General features: G+C 40.6%; 2 protein-coding genes across 3 annotated transcripts; both read right to left on the bottom strand.

The window, feature by feature from the left end:
• Positions 1-236: 236 nt before the first annotated feature.
• Positions 237-3,371, bottom strand: s100w (S100 calcium binding protein W). 2 transcript variants are annotated; one of them, XM_066683901.1, is made up of 4 exons: positions 3,264-3,371; positions 3,037-3,167; positions 2,236-2,378; positions 237-577 (listed from the first exon to the last, which is right to left on the bottom strand). In XM_066683901.1, the coding sequence occupies exons 3-4, from the start codon at positions 2,374-2,376 to the stop codon at positions 401-403; spliced, it is 318 nt and encodes a 105-aa protein (XP_066539998.1). In that variant the 5' UTR covers positions 2,377-2,378; positions 3,037-3,167; positions 3,264-3,371; the 3' UTR covers positions 237-400. The 2 variants fall into 2 exon arrangements, with proteins under 2 accessions (XP_066539998.1, XP_066539997.1); XM_066683900.1 differs by having other exon boundaries at positions 3,037-3,264.
• Positions 3,372-10,791: 7,420 nt separating this feature from the next.
• Positions 10,792-13,276, bottom strand: s100a10b (S100 calcium binding protein A10b). Its single transcript, XM_066682905.1, has 3 exons — positions 13,137-13,276; positions 12,169-12,318; positions 10,792-11,213 (listed from the first exon to the last, which is right to left on the bottom strand). The coding sequence occupies exons 2-3, from the start codon at positions 12,307-12,309 to the stop codon at positions 11,052-11,054; spliced, it is 303 nt and encodes a 100-aa protein (XP_066539002.1). The 5' UTR covers positions 12,310-12,318; positions 13,137-13,276; the 3' UTR covers positions 10,792-11,051.
• Positions 13,277-18,078: the final 4,802 nt, after the last annotated feature.

Raw genomic sequence — 18,078 nt, 5'->3', positions numbered from 1 at the left:
CTTCACTCAGCATGATTCTAGATGTGTTAGCTGACGTTACTGAACTTAGCACCAAATGTGCTAAACTGCAGTTGTGTTGGTGGCAGTTCAAAAATAAATGGTGGAATGCTGAAATTAGGATGAAAGTTTGATTGTGGGAATTAGATTGGAGTCTTTATATCCCATAATTCATAAGTTTTACTCCCAAAACTAACAGCAAGTGACACAAATAAAGACACTCAAAACTCATGGTTTATTTTTGCTTTATTTTATTTGTATTAAATGTGACATGTCTGTACTAGCCATTAGTAGGTGTGAACATGTCTTACATTTGTATAAACCTCAGGACTGGAAGCATTTTGAGCAGATTACAAAGTCTCCACTGACCCTAGTACATTTACCAGCAACATATCACAACTATTTATTTGTCAGCTTTGGCTGCGTCCTTCTCTTTTTTCCCCTTGCCATGTTTTTTTTTGTAGTAGCCCTTAGCCAGAGCACTCACACACTGACTAAACTCACGGAAGTTCACCTCGCCATCATGGTTCTTGTCTATTTTTTCTATGGCCTCCTTTATCTCCTCTTCTTCTATCTTACCCTGAGAGAGAGTAGAGAGAGAAAGAATCTTCCATCAAAAGGAATGTATTACATATTTGTAGACACCATACTAATATAAATAGTACATTACTACAAAAACCATTTGCTGTGAAAACAGATCTTAAATTGCACACACAGAGCTCATTTAAAACCTCCAGAAAACCTGTGGAATAGTAGAATTGCATTTTTTGGAGTGATCTATGTGGTAGTATACTGCAAAATACATTGCTCTGAGAAATTGACAGCATTCACAAAAGGGAGCGGTTACTTTACTCATGACTCATTGCATATGCCAGAGAACAAAGTGATATTTTGGAGTAAGAGGTGTGGCAGGGCTATGAATCACACAGGGAATCCCCTTTACTGGCATTGCTGCTATAGTAGCCTTCATTGCCTTCCTTTGGTGCTCTGTGGCATGGGTGGGTAGTTTGCAAAAGAACAGTATTTTTATTAAAGTGAATTTCGACTAAAACAAAATCTTTTTGTTTCAATACATCATGAAACTTTATTTAACTCATAACGGCACAAAGAAAGATTTTTGTTCTTGACAGAAATGTGAAGATCTTCTACAATATTCAGATACTCAGTCTTTCCGTGCAAAAATGGGTCATTTTGCCACACTTCATAAGAGAACTTTCAAACAGTTACAAAAAAAAAAAAAAAAGATCAACGTGAAAATTGCAATGATTTTATGTCTTTTAACATTTAATGCAACATATTTTATGAAGTATTTCAGGACATCTGTCTGTGCAAAGTAAGGCCAGACACCACTGCTGAATGAGAATGACCTTTGAGCCTTCAGATGGCATTGCTTGTGAAATCACTGTGAAACTGTAAATTATATTACGCAAGAAGAAAGCAATGCTCATTCCAGATGGTCAGAAAATCAGTGGAAATATGTGGTATGTTCAGATGATTTCCTGTTTCAACTTGTTTACAGGAAAAGCAGACACCATGCCAAACATGAAAATGACCACCCAGACTCTTCTCAGCAATAGGTGCCCGATTTAATATCTGTGACGGCATGGGTTAATGACATATGTGAAAAGGCATCATTAACATGAGCCATACGCATGCAGTGTCACTGGGACATTTTTTCTTGTAAAGCTCTTGATTATTTCTGCAAAAAAGTGTCAGGCCCATTCTGCACATCCTAAATGTTGGATGGCCGGTCTACTGTCGTTGAGGTCTGTCTCATAGGGTGCATCATGAAGAGGAAAATTATTAATGATTGTTTTGTATCTATCAGAAATGGACAAAACAATCCACTTGGGAAACTTTAACAAATAGTATCCTCAGTTCCCAAATTATTAAAAAGTATATTTAAAAGGAAAGGTGATGTATGGTACATATGCCTCTATCCCAGCTTTTTTGGAGTGTGTTGTAGGCATCAAATTGTAAATTTATCGTTACAAAATGCAATCATACTGGTCAATGAAAATAGCTGATATTTTTGTACTTTGTCAGTTGAGTAAAGGTTGAATTAACAAATCACATTCTCAGAATAGGGATGTAATTTGGGCAGCTTTACACGAACAGTCTGTATAAGGTTTATGACAACAAAGATGTGTGCATGTGTTTTTGCATAGTTTTTCGTGTAACACCTGAATGTAATATTAATTATCTTGCAAAGCCAATCATTTTCCAACCCTGTCTCACCTTGAGGTTATCGGAGGCCAGCTCGCGTTTTATCAGTTCTGAGAACTCTGCATTAGTAAGGGTTTTTCTTTGGACATCTTTCGATTTGTACTCTTCAAACACCTCCACCATAGACAAAATTACTTTTTCCAGCTTAGACATGGCTGTCCAAAAAGGAGTGAGAGAGAGAGAGAGAGAGAGATTTCAAATGATTTGGAGAACCAATTAGAGTGCAACATCACACCAATGCCCTCAGGGTTGAATGCCATCTCAAATCCTCAGAGTGATGCTCCACCCTCTCTAGGTTAAGCCTTCCCAGCAGAACACAAGCGGTTATTCATTTCAGAAGAAATTTTGGCTGTCCACAAACATTTAGCAAAGAATATATTATGTGTGAATAAAATGTCTCATGTTGGGTTCCTTTTTGTCATATTCAGTTTTAAAACGCCGTCCTGTCTTTTGCTTCATTGCTAGCAAACTGCTTTCAATTCAGAGAACCCATTAAAATAAATAAAACAAACACAAGCCTCTAAGGGACGTTCCAGCTGCTCACCGGCGAACTTCATTCCTCCCGAATGCTACTCAAAATGTAAGCAGATGTGATCAGTCTTTGAGCATGCCGTAGGACATCCTGCTTAGGACCCTAAACATCCAAAGGACTTTTCTATGTCATGATAATAGCACATTAGCCTCTATTGCTAATCAGAAGCAGGGTTTGTGGTGCCTCTTGAAACAACCAAGCTATTTTGCTCCACTACATATTGCTCAATAACCTTCCAGTCAGTCAAACCTATCCCACCCCACCTCACCCCTCCATCTCACCTGAAATCCTGGAGTGTGCTCAGATGATAGCTGCTTGGTTTTTGCGGGAGAGTTTTTGTAGCTGTGCTTCTACTTGCTAGTGATTCATGCCTGAGCAATGTGAGGTCTGTTACACGCCCAAACGTGTGCCACTCAGAAGAGAAAGAAAAAAAAGAAGGAAGATATAAAAGTCTTAAAAAAGTTGTTTTGGCATGCCATCTAGATGTCATTCAACATTATGGTCATACCTGCAGTTGAGAAGTGCTGTCAGAATTAGCACATCTTGCACATACTACATGGGTTAGCTGTGAGGGTAATTTTCCATTCTAGAATCAAAACAGGGATTCTGACTCAGTGAGGCCTTGGAGTCCCACCCCCTTACACACAAACTCTCTCTCTCTCCCTTCTGCTCCAACACTACATAAATGACCTCAGTCTCTCCATTATTTCCTTTCCTACTTGAAAGAATTTGTAGGATATTTTATCCTTGTCTAATCCTAGTGCTTTCTCAGTGCAACTTGAAGCCATATTTAAAGGCCTTGCATGCCTTACCTATCTGTTCAAGGGTTATGGCTTGACTAAATAATACATGTATCTCATATTCATATCCAAATCACAATTTTAAATAGTGCCATGTCAAATCACAGCAGCTGTAGTTTAAATTGTAACCTACGTCTTAAGAAAGTAGACTCCCCCTACTGTTGCAGAGTGTAACTCACTTACAGCACTGTCTAGAAAAGCCTGTGTGTGTGTGTGGGGTGGTATTGGGGGAGGGTGGGGTGCTGACTGATGCCGGTTAACTTGTTTGTTTGGATAGTACACAAGATGACTATTTTGGTACTCTTCTGAAATCTGGGTGGAGGATCATGTTCAGCACTGACATAGTAGTGTGTGTTTGTGTGTGTGTGTGTGTGTGTGTGTGTGTTACATGGTCTTGAGATCCAATATGTACATGAAACAAGATTTCAATGTACATTACACTGCCTGTACATTAACAGATCCGCACTCTCGCGTCTTATTTAATGATCAGGCTTCAGGGCTTTTAAAATTTGCAAAATACAGCCCATTAAATTAGTGGAACAATTGAGCAGAGGGTGGAGTCTCTGGCTATTTGCGTGACAGTGTTGCATTCCCACACTTTGGTCACAATGTTTAGGCATTTTTCCCATGACACTGCTGTCAAACAATGCCTTAAAGGCAATACTAATAATGGTCTTGGAAATGTGTTCATTTGATAGATTTGAACAACTGCTCAGAAAACATTCTCTCTCTAAATAAAGAAAGGCCTGTTCACCGAAGTTTAATCTCCACCTCTATAGGACAATGCTGTGGGGTTTTTTAATCGTTTGTTTGTTCTGGTTTGATTTTAAACCCTCCAGCTGACATTTGCCATTGGGAATGGTGACCTTAAGGTCATGTGCAGCTTATTCCAAAGCATGGGAATAAATTAATGAAACACTAGGTAATATTTAGTATTTTTGCTTCTGAACTCCGCCCTACAGCTGGAGAGTGTAATTCACTTTTACAGCATCACCCAGACATCAATGGGTTGGGGGGCAGATTCCTACCCTTCTCCAGAAGTTACATAGTGCAGTTTCTGCAGTGCTGAGCCTCGTATAGCAACAACAGAAGCGGAAGTGTTCTCCCTGATACGGGTCAGTGAGACATCACGATTTACTTTGAGCTGCCACTATTTCACCATTATTCTCATTCCATATAAAACTCAGGAGACACATGTAGGACACTTATGAAGAGTAAATAATATGGGTTTAATTTTGTTACAGTTTTGTTGCAAAATCTGGTTCCAATTACCACCGTTGTAAAGAAATGACTGAAAAGACTCAGCTCAAGACTAAATTAAGGGTGGCACAGTGGTGCAGCAGGTAGGTGTCGCAGTCAAACAGCTCCAGAGACCTGGAGGTTGTGGGTTCCAGTCCCACTTCGTTTGACTGTCTGTGAGGAGTGTGGTGTGTTCTCCCTGTGTCTGCGTGGGTTTCCTTCGGGTGACTGTCTGTGAGGAGTGTGGTGTGTTCTCCCTGTGTCTGCGTGGGTTTCCTTCGGGTGACTGTCTGTGAGGAGTGTGGTGTGTTCTCCATGTGTCTGTGGGGGTTTCCTTCGGGTGACTGTCTGTGAGGAGTGTGGTGTGTTCTCCCTGTGTCTGCGTGGGTTTCCTCCGGGTGACTGTCTGTGAGGAGTGTGGTGTGTTCTCCCTGTGTCTGCGTGGGTTTTCTCAGGGTGACTGTCTGTAAGGAGTTTGGTGTGTTCACCCAGTGTCTACGTGGGTTTCCTCCAGGTGCTTCCTCCCATGGTGCAAAAACACGGTCCAAGTGTCCATGTGTGTGTCTGTGTGTGTGACTGGTGTGTTCCATCCTTGCGCCCTGTGGTTCCGGGCAGGCTCCGGACCTGCCGTGACCCTGAACTGGATGAGCAGTTACAGACAATGATAGATAGCTCCACAGCACACATCAGACATCAAACGTGTCTCAGCTGATCATTCACTACAATGACACTGTGGTAGTGGTGTGTTAGTGTGCATGACGCTGATATGGGTGGATCAGACACAGCAGTGCTGAGATTTTAAACCACTTCTTGACTGAGAATAGTCTACCAACTAAAAATATCCACTACTTAAATAATACCTGCTCTGTGGAGGTCCTGAATGTTGAAGAACAGAGTGTGAAAAGAGGTGATAGTAATAGTATGACTGAACACTATAGATTCTTTTACACTGAGTTCAAGTCAGAGGGGTGTGGAGTGTTTGTCTTATCTGTGACACACCTTAACACATTAGGAAAACGTTAATGCTTCGAGTTCCACAAGCTGTGTTAAGTTTTTTGAAAGGTCATCATAACATTTACAAATCCCGTAAATACATTACCAGACATGCAGCATTTTAAAAACACTGCATTAAGGAAATTAATTTGATCACATTCATTTGACCGCTGTGACTAAGCTTGCCTTTAGAAGGAGAAGAAACGCCTTTGTTAATCCCTTACTTAAATTCTTATCTGCATTTAACGCATCTGTGGTAGTGAACGCACAAATACACATTAGTGAGCAATTCTTCACATCACACCCGAAGCAGCAGGCTGCCAACGACCTCAGTGCATGTCTGAACACAGCCACTATGTCTCATGGGATGGCGGCACAGGCGGTATCCTATGCCTAAAGCACCCGGAACACTTCCTGCTGTGAGGATGCACCTGACACAGAAAATCACCCGCTGTGCACTACATGTGTGTAAGGACCTCTCCATTGGATCTCGGGCCTGATACTCCAGAGTTTCTCTGGGGTTTCTGTGGACTTTGTATATGAAAGGGGCTCTTGTATTCAGTGAACTGCAGGGAGAACTCAGGAGCAACAACACCAAATCCTACCTATAGTGTTGCTTTAATGAAGCATTTTTTAAATCTATGTCATTTCCTTAAATGTTGTTATGCGACTCGGGAGTGCAGGAAAAAATCTCAAGAATAATATGAAAAATGAGGTGCTCAAGAGCAGCGGTTCTCAGAGTTTTTTAATATGGGACGCCCTTTGTCATCGCCAAGTCACCGCGGGCGACTGTGAGTTGTGATTGGCTGGCGGATATGTATTTTTACAACGTTTTTTTTTTTTGGATTATTATAATTATTTTTAAAACAATAAGTTTTAAATCATGACCAAATAAATTAATGATAAATAGACATGAGTGAAAAAAAAAAAAAAAAGATTCAACCCATAATGCATTTCTGCGGCCGCGACCCCCAGTTTAAGAACCGCTGGACTAGTGCAGCAGAGGTCAGCAAACGCAGTGCGGCTCAAAGAGCTTCATTTATAAAGTATGTTGTGTTTGGAAAAGCATTTATTTAAATCCATACATTTCCCCTTTGTATGGAAGTTTTAAAAAATGGGTGACATAGCCCTTCATCCAAGCATTACAGCTCGAAAATAGCTGTCTGCATGCTGTCTCTTGCTGTCACCTAGTGGTTATCTTTTAAAATAACAGCTACTTTCCTAAAGAAAAGCTCGGGGTGATCTGAGGACAAGCCCCTCTTTTGTGAACTCCAATCCAAAACACAAAACCAAAAGTTCCAACTGTTGCATGTGTTTTCCTGTAAAAAAAAAGAAAAGAAAAAAAAGCTAAGCTAAGCTAAGAAAATGAAGTAGCATTTTGTGCACAGTTAGAGACCATGAGAATGGTTTAGCCCCTCTTGGATGTGCGTACCTACATCACTCAACATGATTGTCAACCTTGGCGTCTGCTAACAGATACAGCAGAAACCGCCAATTTATATTGTCCTCTTGGGTTAGTGTCAGTTTGAAATTTTCCCTCCCAGCTTGGTAGCATAGTGGGATTAGTCAGAGGTAGTTATTAGGTGCTCCCTGCTCATATTTCATCTCTCATTTAAAGAATTTCTGACCTATTTTCGGTTACTTGAGTAAGTCAGCAAAACAAGAACTGTGTATCCAGCTCAACCCCTGTTTTATTGTTAAACAAAAATACAATACCTGAACTAAGAGTTGTAATATGTACAATAATCTAAGGGATGAGAAAGTATTTTGTGAGGCTTACAAAGAAGAGTCTTTCATTACATCTTGGCCCCAAGCGCCACAGAAAGTACCTTAGCAACTACTTTGTTTGCACAGACTACATACACACCCACTCACAGAGTGCAGAGAGAGAGAGAGATTACACAATTTTCCTCAAACAGTGAATTAGCATTAGCATGTTTGGTGCCAGAAATGTTCTCCTTTAGTTTTGCACTGGAGCGGTTAGGCTAATCTAACCATACAATGGAAGCCTATCTATAGTAGTCTATGAGGCTACTTATGTTTCTCTATCTTGAACAATTTTGCATTTAACCACTCTGAATGAACTTGTTTACATCTAAGTGCTGTATTAAAAGCATTAAATCAGAACGGGAGAATGTTAAAATGTGCAGACTGCGACGCCACTGTCAGAGCAACAGAAGGTTTTTATATTGCAAATCTCCTGGCCAAAGAATGCATTCAAAATGGCCGCTGATTGTAGCTTGCAGTAAATAGGAAACACATGTTGCTCTAAGGGGGATTGGGAGGGAAATGTGGTGCTCAAGTGCTCAGGTTTGTAGATTTCAACCACTCTAAGCTTTTTTTAATGAAACCCCCCAAAACCTCTCTTCATATATTTCTTCATATTTCTTCAACTCACACTAAATGATCACTGTATTAGAAACACCTACCTTGTATTCACTGTCCATTTTATCAGCTTCACTGAACATAAGGGAGCACTTTGTAGTTCTACAATTACAGAAGGTAGTCCACCTGTTTCTCTGCATACTTTTTCATCCTTATTTCACCCTGCTGTTCAAAGGTCAGGACCCACACAAGACCAACACAGAACAGGTGTGATTAGGGTGGTGGATCATTCTCAGCACTGCACTGACACAGTTGTAATTTGTTAGTGTGTGTTGTGCTGGTATGAGTGGATCAGATACAGGAAGGTTGTTGGAGTTTAGAGCGTTATTACTGCTGGACTGAGAATAGTCCACCAACTAAAACAATTTCCAGCCGACAGTGTCTTGTGTCACTGATGAAGGACTAAAGGACAACCGACGCACACTGTGCAGAAACAGATGAGCTACTGTCTCTGACTTTACATCTACAAGGTGGACCAATCACATAGGTGTGTCTAACAGAGTGGACAGTGTTTAAAATGTTGAGCAGCACTGCTGTGTCTGATCCTCTCGTACCGGCACAACACACCACCACCACCACTAGTGTAAATAAATTCCCACACTGAAAATCTGTTTATCTCCACTGCCAAAACTTGACAAGCAAGCAGTGCTAGTCAGTAAAATGTCGAAATGGTTGATATGGTGGCGGCACGGTGGCGCAGCAGGTAGTGTCGCAGTCACACAGCTCCAGGGGCCTGGAGGTTGTGGGTTCGATTCCCGCTCCGGGTGACTGTCTGTGAGGAGTTGGTGTGTTCTCCCCGTGTCCGCGTGGGTTTCCTCCGGGTGCTCCGGTTTCCTCCCACAGTCCAAAAACACACGTTGCAGGTGGATTGGTGACTCGAAAGTGTCCGTAGGTATGAATGTGTGTGTGTCTGTGTTGCCCTGTGAAGGACTGGCGTCCCCTCCAGGGTATATTCCCGCCTTGCGCCCGATGATTCCAGGTAGGCTCTGGACCCCCCGCGACCCTAAATTGGATAAGTGGTTACAGATAATGGATGGATGGATGGTTGATATGGTTCTTCACTGCTAGGGCTCAAATGAAGAGGATTAGTCACGTCATGTGTTGTCTGTTGCTGGAAAATATTAAGCAGAGACACCAGATCTTACTACTACCCCAAAACTGCTCAGTATTCTATGCTGAATGTTATTGATGAAGAATTCTAGCTAATTTGATTCATTTCTGCAGTCAGTGACTGGTTGATGTGAACAAGGACGGTTTTATGTGTAATATAATTTACCAGCCAAATTTTTACAGTATTAGTGACCAGACGCCCCAATATTTACAACACAAATCTACACCATTCATTCATTATTCATAGCCAATTACTATTTTTTCACTTTATTTCAATCATAGAAATTTCCATTCACTAGCTTTGTCTCCCATACTCTCACTGCGATAGAGATGAAGTGAGGATGAAGGCAAATACACCTCACAATTAGAGAACTCTAACTGGCTATTTGATTAATTCGTGGCCAGTATTGTGCTCATCGGTGTAGGAAAGTATGGATATGCTGGCCACAAATACAGAGAAATCGAAAGGCCAATACTGTTTCCAAAACACCGTAGAAACCTAATACACAGGGGTCTGTATTAACATACACAACTAAATCACAGCTTTTCATAAAAAGTGAAATCTAAGCAAGTAAAATTTACTAAAATCTAGTCTAAATATCTAGTATTACTCATTTGGAAGTTGTTGTAAGAATATAAGATTATTCAACTTATTTTTAACTTGTTACCTGTTTTAAATCATTTTATCTACAGAAAGTGTCTTATTCCATTGGGAGATATTTTTTCTTAATTCAAGAAATAACAGAAAATGATGCTTAAAAGAAGCAAAAATATCTCCCAATGGAATAAGACACTTTCTGTAGATAAAATGATTTAAAACAGGTCAAAATAAGTTAGAAATAAGTTGAGTAATCTTATATTCTTACAACAACTTCCAAATGAGTAACACTAGATATTTAGACTAGATTTTAGTAAATTTTACTTGCTTAGATTTTATTTTTTGCAGTGCAAGTATTGGATTAAACAGTGTGATGGTCCAGGAAGGGTGGTATTGTCTTATTGTACAGCACTGGGAAACTTATTCAAATTAATTAATATTAGACTTACCTAACACGTGTGGAATTCAAACACATTGATAAGAACATTACAACTTGCAGCACTGTGTGAGACAGTGAATCTTTCTGATATGGTATGAGTACTGATCACTGTGTAATTTAAAAAAAAAAAAAAAAAAAAAAAATCAAAGGCTTGTATGTGTAAACAAATCCAATACTTATTGGGTTTCATGTGTAAATGGGGTCTTCTACAGAAACGTACCAGGCCAGATTTACAGTGGTGGTGATTACAGGATACATCTTTCTAATTTAATATTGTGCACTAATTGCAATCAGATGATTATACTGATCAGACTCCAACATATTTGTAATGACATGATGCATTAGCATTCTGTGGCAGAGCAGGAACTGTGTCTATCACAAAACTGCCTTTTGACAAAAGGATGTACATTTGTTCCATTTTTTATTGCTTTTCTAGTTTCACACCGACAGGGAACTGAAGCTAAAGCCAGCACCCCCATAACCCACATTTCCACCAAGAGACTGTTTAGAGCTTCTTATATTTAGCAAGTTATTCTGCAAATCAAAATGATTTTGTAAATACTGTTAATATTCAGCAATAACTTTAAGACCATTGTGTAAGTTGTGTAGGAGAAATAAGTAGTTAACAGACACATACATTTACACACAAGCTTGTTGTACGCAGTGGTGTTTAATAAATCTCATTTATAAAATGATTCAGTAGAAAACAGGACATCTTCCCTCCTTCTCCCTCTACTTTTTACAGGAATGTGTCTTTTTCATTTGGTAGAGCTGTTCACAGGCAATGGAGAGACCCACCACCAGAGAGACAAACTCCTCAAAGTTCACCTCTCCATCCCCATTAGCGTCCAGGTCCTTCATTATCTTGTCCACTGTGGCAGGGTCTTTCTGACTCTAGAGAGAGAAAGAGACACAGACACAGAGAGAAAGACAGAGAGAGAGGATGAGAACATACACATGACACTGATAATGTACACCCATCTATCAACAACAAAAATTAGAGAGAGACCTTGAATTCCAGTCACGTAGCATTGAGAGGGAAAATATGTGAATGTAATGCAGAGGTCATAGTAGAGAATGAGCCAGTGATTGAACATGCACCAGAAACTGAGAACAAAGGGCAAGGACACAGCAGGGCGAGGCTTGAAATTCTATCCCTTTACTAAGTAACTATTAGGTAAAACATTTTTCTATGTACAAGTGTGTATTCATTTAAGGGGTTTCCAAAAATGATGATTTCAAATGATTAAAAATGGAGAAAATGGGACTTCCTAACAACCAGTACCTGGTAGACCACAGACGCTATCCCTCTCCTATAAACAGTACTTAAAGCTTTCCTCGTAATGACGATAATACCCATTGTTTAAAGCGTCTGGAACGGCCTGTATCATTAGAGGCATGTACACTTTGTCTATGCATTGCTCCCCACTGCTCAGTTTTCTAAATCCATTTATTGCTTTTTAAAAACAGTAATAGACTCATGTATTAATAATATAACTGTTCAATTAAAATTCACAAAAAGTCAGTCATAATCCCTGGCACTTTTCAGGGCCCCATCATGTTCTTCGGGTTATGAACAACCTTTACATTTCCGGCCCGGAAAGATCAATGATTACGTGCTAAACTTATTTTAAACATTGCTGCCCCCATGTGGAAGGAGCTGGTCTGTGACACAAACTTGTTCGTTTAAAGATAACATTATGAGTCATGACCTCATGCCTCGGATTTTATTGAAAAAAAAAAAAAGAATAATCACATTCTTAAATATTGTTTGCTCGTGTTTGGTGGTAAAATAACGCATTACTACTTGGAGAGGGAGGGGAGGAGAAGGAAGAGTGGGATGCATTACCTTGAGAAAGCTGGAGAGCTCCGTTTCCATGAGCTGGCGGAGTTCTCTGCGACTCAGAGTGTTACAGTTTCCCTCTTTGTCCGCGTAACGATGAAACACCGTTATCAGGGTCTCCATTGCTCTCTCCAGGTCTGACGGCATGGTGGATTACTGGAGGGAAACAATCGGGGAAAACAAAAGGGTAAATCAATGTTAGTAAAAAAAAAAAGACACTAAAAACTCTTGAAAAAATATTGAAAATTTAAAACTGGGGGGTGTGTGTGTGTGGGGGGGGGGGGCGTCATAATAATGTTCAGCCACAAAGTATGAGGTATGTTGGGTCCTGGATCAGAAACACCACATCAACTCATTCCAAAAGGAGCTCCATCACCACTCCAGAAAACAGTTCTACTGCTTCACAGCCCAGTGCTTTATACCCTTCTAGCCAACGCTTGGCAGTGAGCATGGCATCTATTTCACTTCATGCTTTTCTATGGAGATTTTTTTTTTTTTTTTAAAAAGTGTCCATTCGGCTTAAAACAAAAGCTCTGGAAACCGATGAGATATTTTTCCAAACCAGATTATGCCCTAACCATGACTCATTTCCAGGCATGCGTAAACCTCATTGAGAGAAAATAAATAAATAACGAAATAAATAAATAAAAAGGTTTAAGCATAAAAAGAGAAAAGAATGTCACAATAAGAGACGTCTTATTAATGCCAACGTGCGCAATACGTCATTGGACAAATAGGATCTTAGAGACTTCGGGGGAAAACAAAAACAAAAAAAGTGACTTGCAGAGGTAAGCACAAATAAGAAAAGCATAAAATAAAATGTAAGTAATTAAAGAGCAAGATGGAAGTTTAACACTTAGGACGTACTTAAGGTGTATTTCACCTGAAAAGATGTTTGAAACTTTTGCAAACGTTCCATGTAAACGTCATATAAAATGAGCCACAAAAGTTATAAAAACGTAAATAAAACTTACCGGTTTGGAAGAAGGAGAACAACTGAAGGAACACAGATTTTTTTGGCTCAAAGGGAAGAAGTGCGAAGGCTTGCAGCAAGAATTTATACTCAGGCACCGCCCTGCGCGCATGCGCACAGCGCGTGTCCAGTCTATCCCACCCAGAGAGCTAAAGGTGGAGCAACCAAGGAATGTGTGGTAGTAAAGTAAAAAAAATAATAATAATATATATATATATATATATATTACTTTTTTCTTTTACTTTACTACACGCTCTTTTAAATCCCATTTAATATCTTGTTAAATCCCATTCGAAATTCAAATACCCAACTCTAGTCAAAACTAAAGTGCTGAAACTGTAGGAAATGACGCGACAAATTGGAATGGGAGTTAACAAGACATAGGTAATAATAATAATAATAATAATAATAATAATAATCATAGGTTAACTGAGGTGAGGTGATGCCTGAACATGGTTGAGGCCTATTTTGTAACACATTTCTGACCATTTCACATACACTGCAGTCTAAATCCATAGTCAAGTTGTTGATACTTGGGTAAAATTCATTCATTCATTCATTATCTGTAAGCGCTTATCCAGTTCAGGGTCACAGTGGGCCCAGAGCCTTCCTGGAATCATTGGACGCAAGGCGAGAATACACCCTGGAGGGGGCGCCAGTCCTTCACAGGGCAATACACACACTCACACATTCACACTCACACCTACGGACATTTTAGAGTCGCCAATCCACCTACCAACGTGTGTTTTTGGACTGTGGGAGGAAACCGGAGGAAACCCACACAGACACAGAGAGGACACACCACACTCCTCACAGACAGTCACCCAGAGGAAACCCACACAGACATGGGGAGAACACACCACACTCCTCACAGACAGTCACCCGGAGGAAACCCACACAGACACAGAGAGAACACACCACACTCCTCACAGACAGTCACCCGGAGGAAACCCACAGAGACACAGGGAGAACACACCACACTCCTCACAGACAGTCACCCAGAGGAAACGCACGCGGACACAGGGAGAACACACCAAACTTGGGTAAAATAATGCAATAAAATTTTAAATAAAATGTGTGTCAAATAACAACAAATAGCAAACTTCTTCAGTATTCAGCAAATGTAGGAATATTAGTTTTCTAATAGCCAAACACAAAACAGTAAAGGGATCCTGGTGCAACAACGTCGTATTAAAAGCTTCAGTGCTTTATATTTGAAATGCAGAAGAATGAGGATTGCGATTCAACCACAAGGGTAATTAGTGAGGTCAAATACTGATGTTGTATGATTAGATACGGATCTAATAAACCAGTCCAACTCATCCCAGAGGATTTGAATGGTGCTCAGTAACTCCAGAAAACATTTCTCCATGGATAAGGAACGGTTTACACTACTAGCTGACACCTTGACAGTGAACATGGCAATGCATTCATATGGAGAGTATACAAGCTGTGTGTGCACATTAAAGTAGCTGAATTGATGAACTATAAATGGAGTTAACAAATTTTAGAGCATGTATTGTATGTCTTAAAACAAAGAGTAATATCTGAATCCTCCTGACACAGTTTCAAAGATGAATCCAGAATGAAATGAGTGTTTGGAGGTTCATATTACTATAAAACTGTTTATGTAGGCCACCATTCTGATGTTTGTTGAGGGTGGGATTTGTCTCCACCCATTCTCTGCTGCTTTCACAACCCAGTGAGTCATAGCTTCCAGAAGTTCTCCTAACCAATAGCTCTGTGTGTGGGGGTGTGAGGAAGAGAGAGTGTATTTTGGATCCACGTCAAGAGATGCATGTGACCATTTGTAGGGCTTGGTTTAGTCTGCAGACACACCCAGCACACCCACACAATCCCCCCACCCCACCCTCCGCACTGCTATTTAACTCTGGCCTTATTGTTCTGTTATTATGCACACTGGTCTTCATAAGTAAGATATACATATACTGTACATAAAACGTATATGAGTTTCCTTCGGGTGACTGTCTGTGAGGAGTGTGGCGTGTTCTCTTTGTGTCTGTGTGGGTTTCCTCCGGGTGACTGTCAGTGAGGAGTGTGGTGTGTTCTCTCTATGTCTGTGTGGGTTTCCTCCGGGTGACTGTCTGTGAGGAGTGTGGCGTGTTCTCTTTGTGTCTGTGTGGGTTTCCTCCAGGTGACTGTCTGTGAGGAGTGTGGTGTGTTCTCCCTGTGTCTGCGTGGGTTTCCTCTGGGTGCTCTGGATTCCTCCCACGGTCAAAAAACATACATTGGTAGGTGGTCCATAGGTATGTGAGTGAGTGTGTGTCGCCCTGTGAAAGACTGCTGCCCCCTCCAGGGTGTATTCCCTCTTTGCGCCCAGTGATTCCATGCAGGCTTTGGACCCACCGCAACCCTGAACTGGATAAGTGGTTACAGATAATGAATGAACGAAGTTTGCTGTATGTTCTGTTTCTCACCAACTAGATAATTCCAAAAACATCAGTTTTATTTTAGGTTTGGACTCTGGAGTGACCTGTCTATTTGCCTGAGAAGACAGCATCTTCATTGGTTTGGTCAATAATCTGGGATTCATTTAGTAAATTTCCTTTTCTCAGTAAGAGTTTCTTGATAGACTTATATCATTATAAACTGTCTTTGCACAGTGGAAGAGTGGTCAGAAACATACCCTAAAAGAGGGTGAAGCTTGATGTTCTCCAGGCCTGCAAGTTCAAAGTTTTAAGTACTGTTTATCCGATGGGGACAGTTTGGTGGTCTGCCAGGTCTTGCATGGGTGTTAAGTGACCTATTTGCTTTGTATCTTTGATTGATGTTGTGATCTCCAGTTCTTCATTTCCTTATGCCAAGGTTAGGCTGGAAGGCTACATATTTGTAAAAGCAGCCAAAAGTCTACACCCTCTCGTTTAGTTCACAGATATCAGTGATGGGTGTGTTGTAATAACACCATTCTTCTGGAAACTTCAGATTTTTCTCACAGAACCAACCAAGCAAGAAATCATTGCTCATGTTCTGAGGACAAGTTTCTGCAACTTTAAGGCCATGTCTTCCACAGCAAAGTCAATATGTCCAGGGCAAAAATGAGATTTACGTTCCTTTGCCATTGACATAAACCTAATTCTTTGAAACAGACATATTTTACCTAGTGGAAAAGCACCAAAGGAAGGACAGGTTTGTGTAAACCTGTGAGTACTAGGGCTCTTTTAAACCTAATGTTGAGCCCAGACTTGTCTAGCACTTCTACAGCCCACGAGGGCTAAAGCTTTACCTGTCCTCTTTTGTCTGAACTGATTCAACATCCTTCAGCAGTGTTCTCATTCTCTACATTCCAGGACAGGAGTGTAACAGACAAGAAGGGAAAGTCCACCAAATTTCACATTTATAATTCAACTTCTCAAGTGGACATGACCACATATTTATGGACAGTTAATCTTTTGAACAAGGGTCATTTGCAGTGTTTAATTTAATGAACAACAATGTTTTTGAAAGAATAACAGCAGCTCCCTGTGTCTGCAAAGGTTTCCTTGCACAATCCAACAAACCTTGTTGGTAGTTTGGTTGTCTGTGTAATATTATCCACAGGTGTGAATCTATGACGGACTGGCTGTGTGTTTTAATGCCCTATGGTGCAGACGGTCCAGGGCGTGTTCTTGCTCTGCACCCCATGATTTGGGTAGGCTATGGACCCACATCGACCCTGACCATGGTGAAGTCTTTACAGAAGAGGAATCAATAAACGCAATTAATCTTAGTTTCAAAACAGTGTTTAACTGGTATCCAAGCACATTGAGATGGTTTCCCAGAGGGGGATTGGGCCTAGTCATATGCTATGTCCTGGTTTTAATGAAAAATCACAATTCAAAATGCTGAGGAATCCAGGACTAGGATTAACCCCTGTCTGGGAAACCATCACATTTTTTTGTCATTTCTATAAAAAGAAGTGGTTAGAGAAAATGACTGAATGAATGAAATTCGCAGTGTCCATTCACACATCATCAAAACAGAATCAGAACATGACGAAAGGAAATTATCCAAACTGAAAGTTAACATTAATTCACTCGTGTGTTTCTTGGAAATATTACGTTTTGTTCCAAATGTCACTAAATATTGTTTGGATATAGAAAGTGGTGTTTGATGGATTCTTTTGTGGTACTTTCAAATCAACACATGAACACGTCATGATACACTAGTAAACATATACTTGAAATGATCCGATAAAATACATGTCCTTACAAGTCACACAGGTCCTTTAAGGACACAGCTCAGGTCTCTTGTATGAGGACACTTGCTGCTAATGTTCTTGTATAAACCAACAGAAGCCCTTATTGTGATAGGGTAAGAAGCAGGACCGTCCTCCACCCCAATTTATCATGATTGGAGCATGGATTCCTGTAGCATTACTGAGGATCACTGTACACAGCCAATCCACAGTCAGAGACAGCCTGGGGTTTATTTTCATAAACCCAGACCTATTCATATTCATCAGTCCATAAACACTTATCTCAAAAATCAAAAATGTCTGGCAGCTGAGGTGTGTGTGTGTGTGTGTGGTTGCTTGTTTATAAGTTAGCGTCTCTCTGATGAGGAACATAATGTCAGTAATTCTTTTGAGAACAGTTTTGAAGGATGGAATATTCATAGTGGTAGTGTAATTGGACAAAGTATTTCTGTTAAATATGTGCATTCTGGGGCGGCACGGTGTCGCAGCAGGTAGTGTCTCAGTCACACAGCTCCAGGGGCCTGGAGGTTGTGGGTTCGATTCCCGCTCCAGGTGTCTGTGAGGAGTGTGGTGTGTTCTCTCTGTGTCTGTGTGGGTTTCCTCCAGGTGACTGTCTGTGAGGAGTGTGGTGTGTTCTCTCTGTGTCTGTGTGGGTTTTCTCCAGGTGACTGTCTGTGAGGAGTGTGGTGTGTTCTCTCTGTGTGTGTGGGTTTCCTCCGGGTGGCTGTCTGTGAGGAGTGTGGTGTGT

The sequence above is a fragment of the Hoplias malabaricus genome, chromosome 10, assembly GCF_029633855.1.
Source record: "Hoplias malabaricus isolate fHopMal1 chromosome 10, fHopMal1.hap1, whole genome shotgun sequence".
Classification (NCBI taxonomy): domain Eukaryota; kingdom Metazoa; phylum Chordata; class Actinopteri; order Characiformes; family Erythrinidae; genus Hoplias; species Hoplias malabaricus.
The sequence above is the reverse complement of the archived record's forward strand: the minus strand, read 5'-3'. Positions and strand labels throughout refer to the sequence as shown.

What these genes read in the sequence shown, in the direction of transcription:
- s100w (XM_066683901.1), bottom strand. Translation starts at nt 2,376, where the DNA reads ATGTCTAAGCTGGAAAAAGTAATTTTGTCTATGGTGGAGGTGTTTGAA. An exon ending in TGGCCTCCGATAACCTCAAG is followed by an intron (nt 578 to 2,235) that starts GTGAGACAGGGT and finishes ACTCTCTCTCAG; the next exon opens with GGTAAGATAGAAGAAGAGGA.
- s100a10b (XM_066682905.1), bottom strand. Translation starts at nt 12,309, where the DNA reads ATGCCGTCAGACCTGGAGAGAGCAATGGAGACCCTGATAACGGTGTTT. An exon ending in AGCTCTCCAGCTTTCTCAAG is followed by an intron (nt 11,214 to 12,168) that starts GTAATGCATCCC and finishes TTCTCTCTCTAG; the next exon opens with AGTCAGAAAGACCCTGCCAC.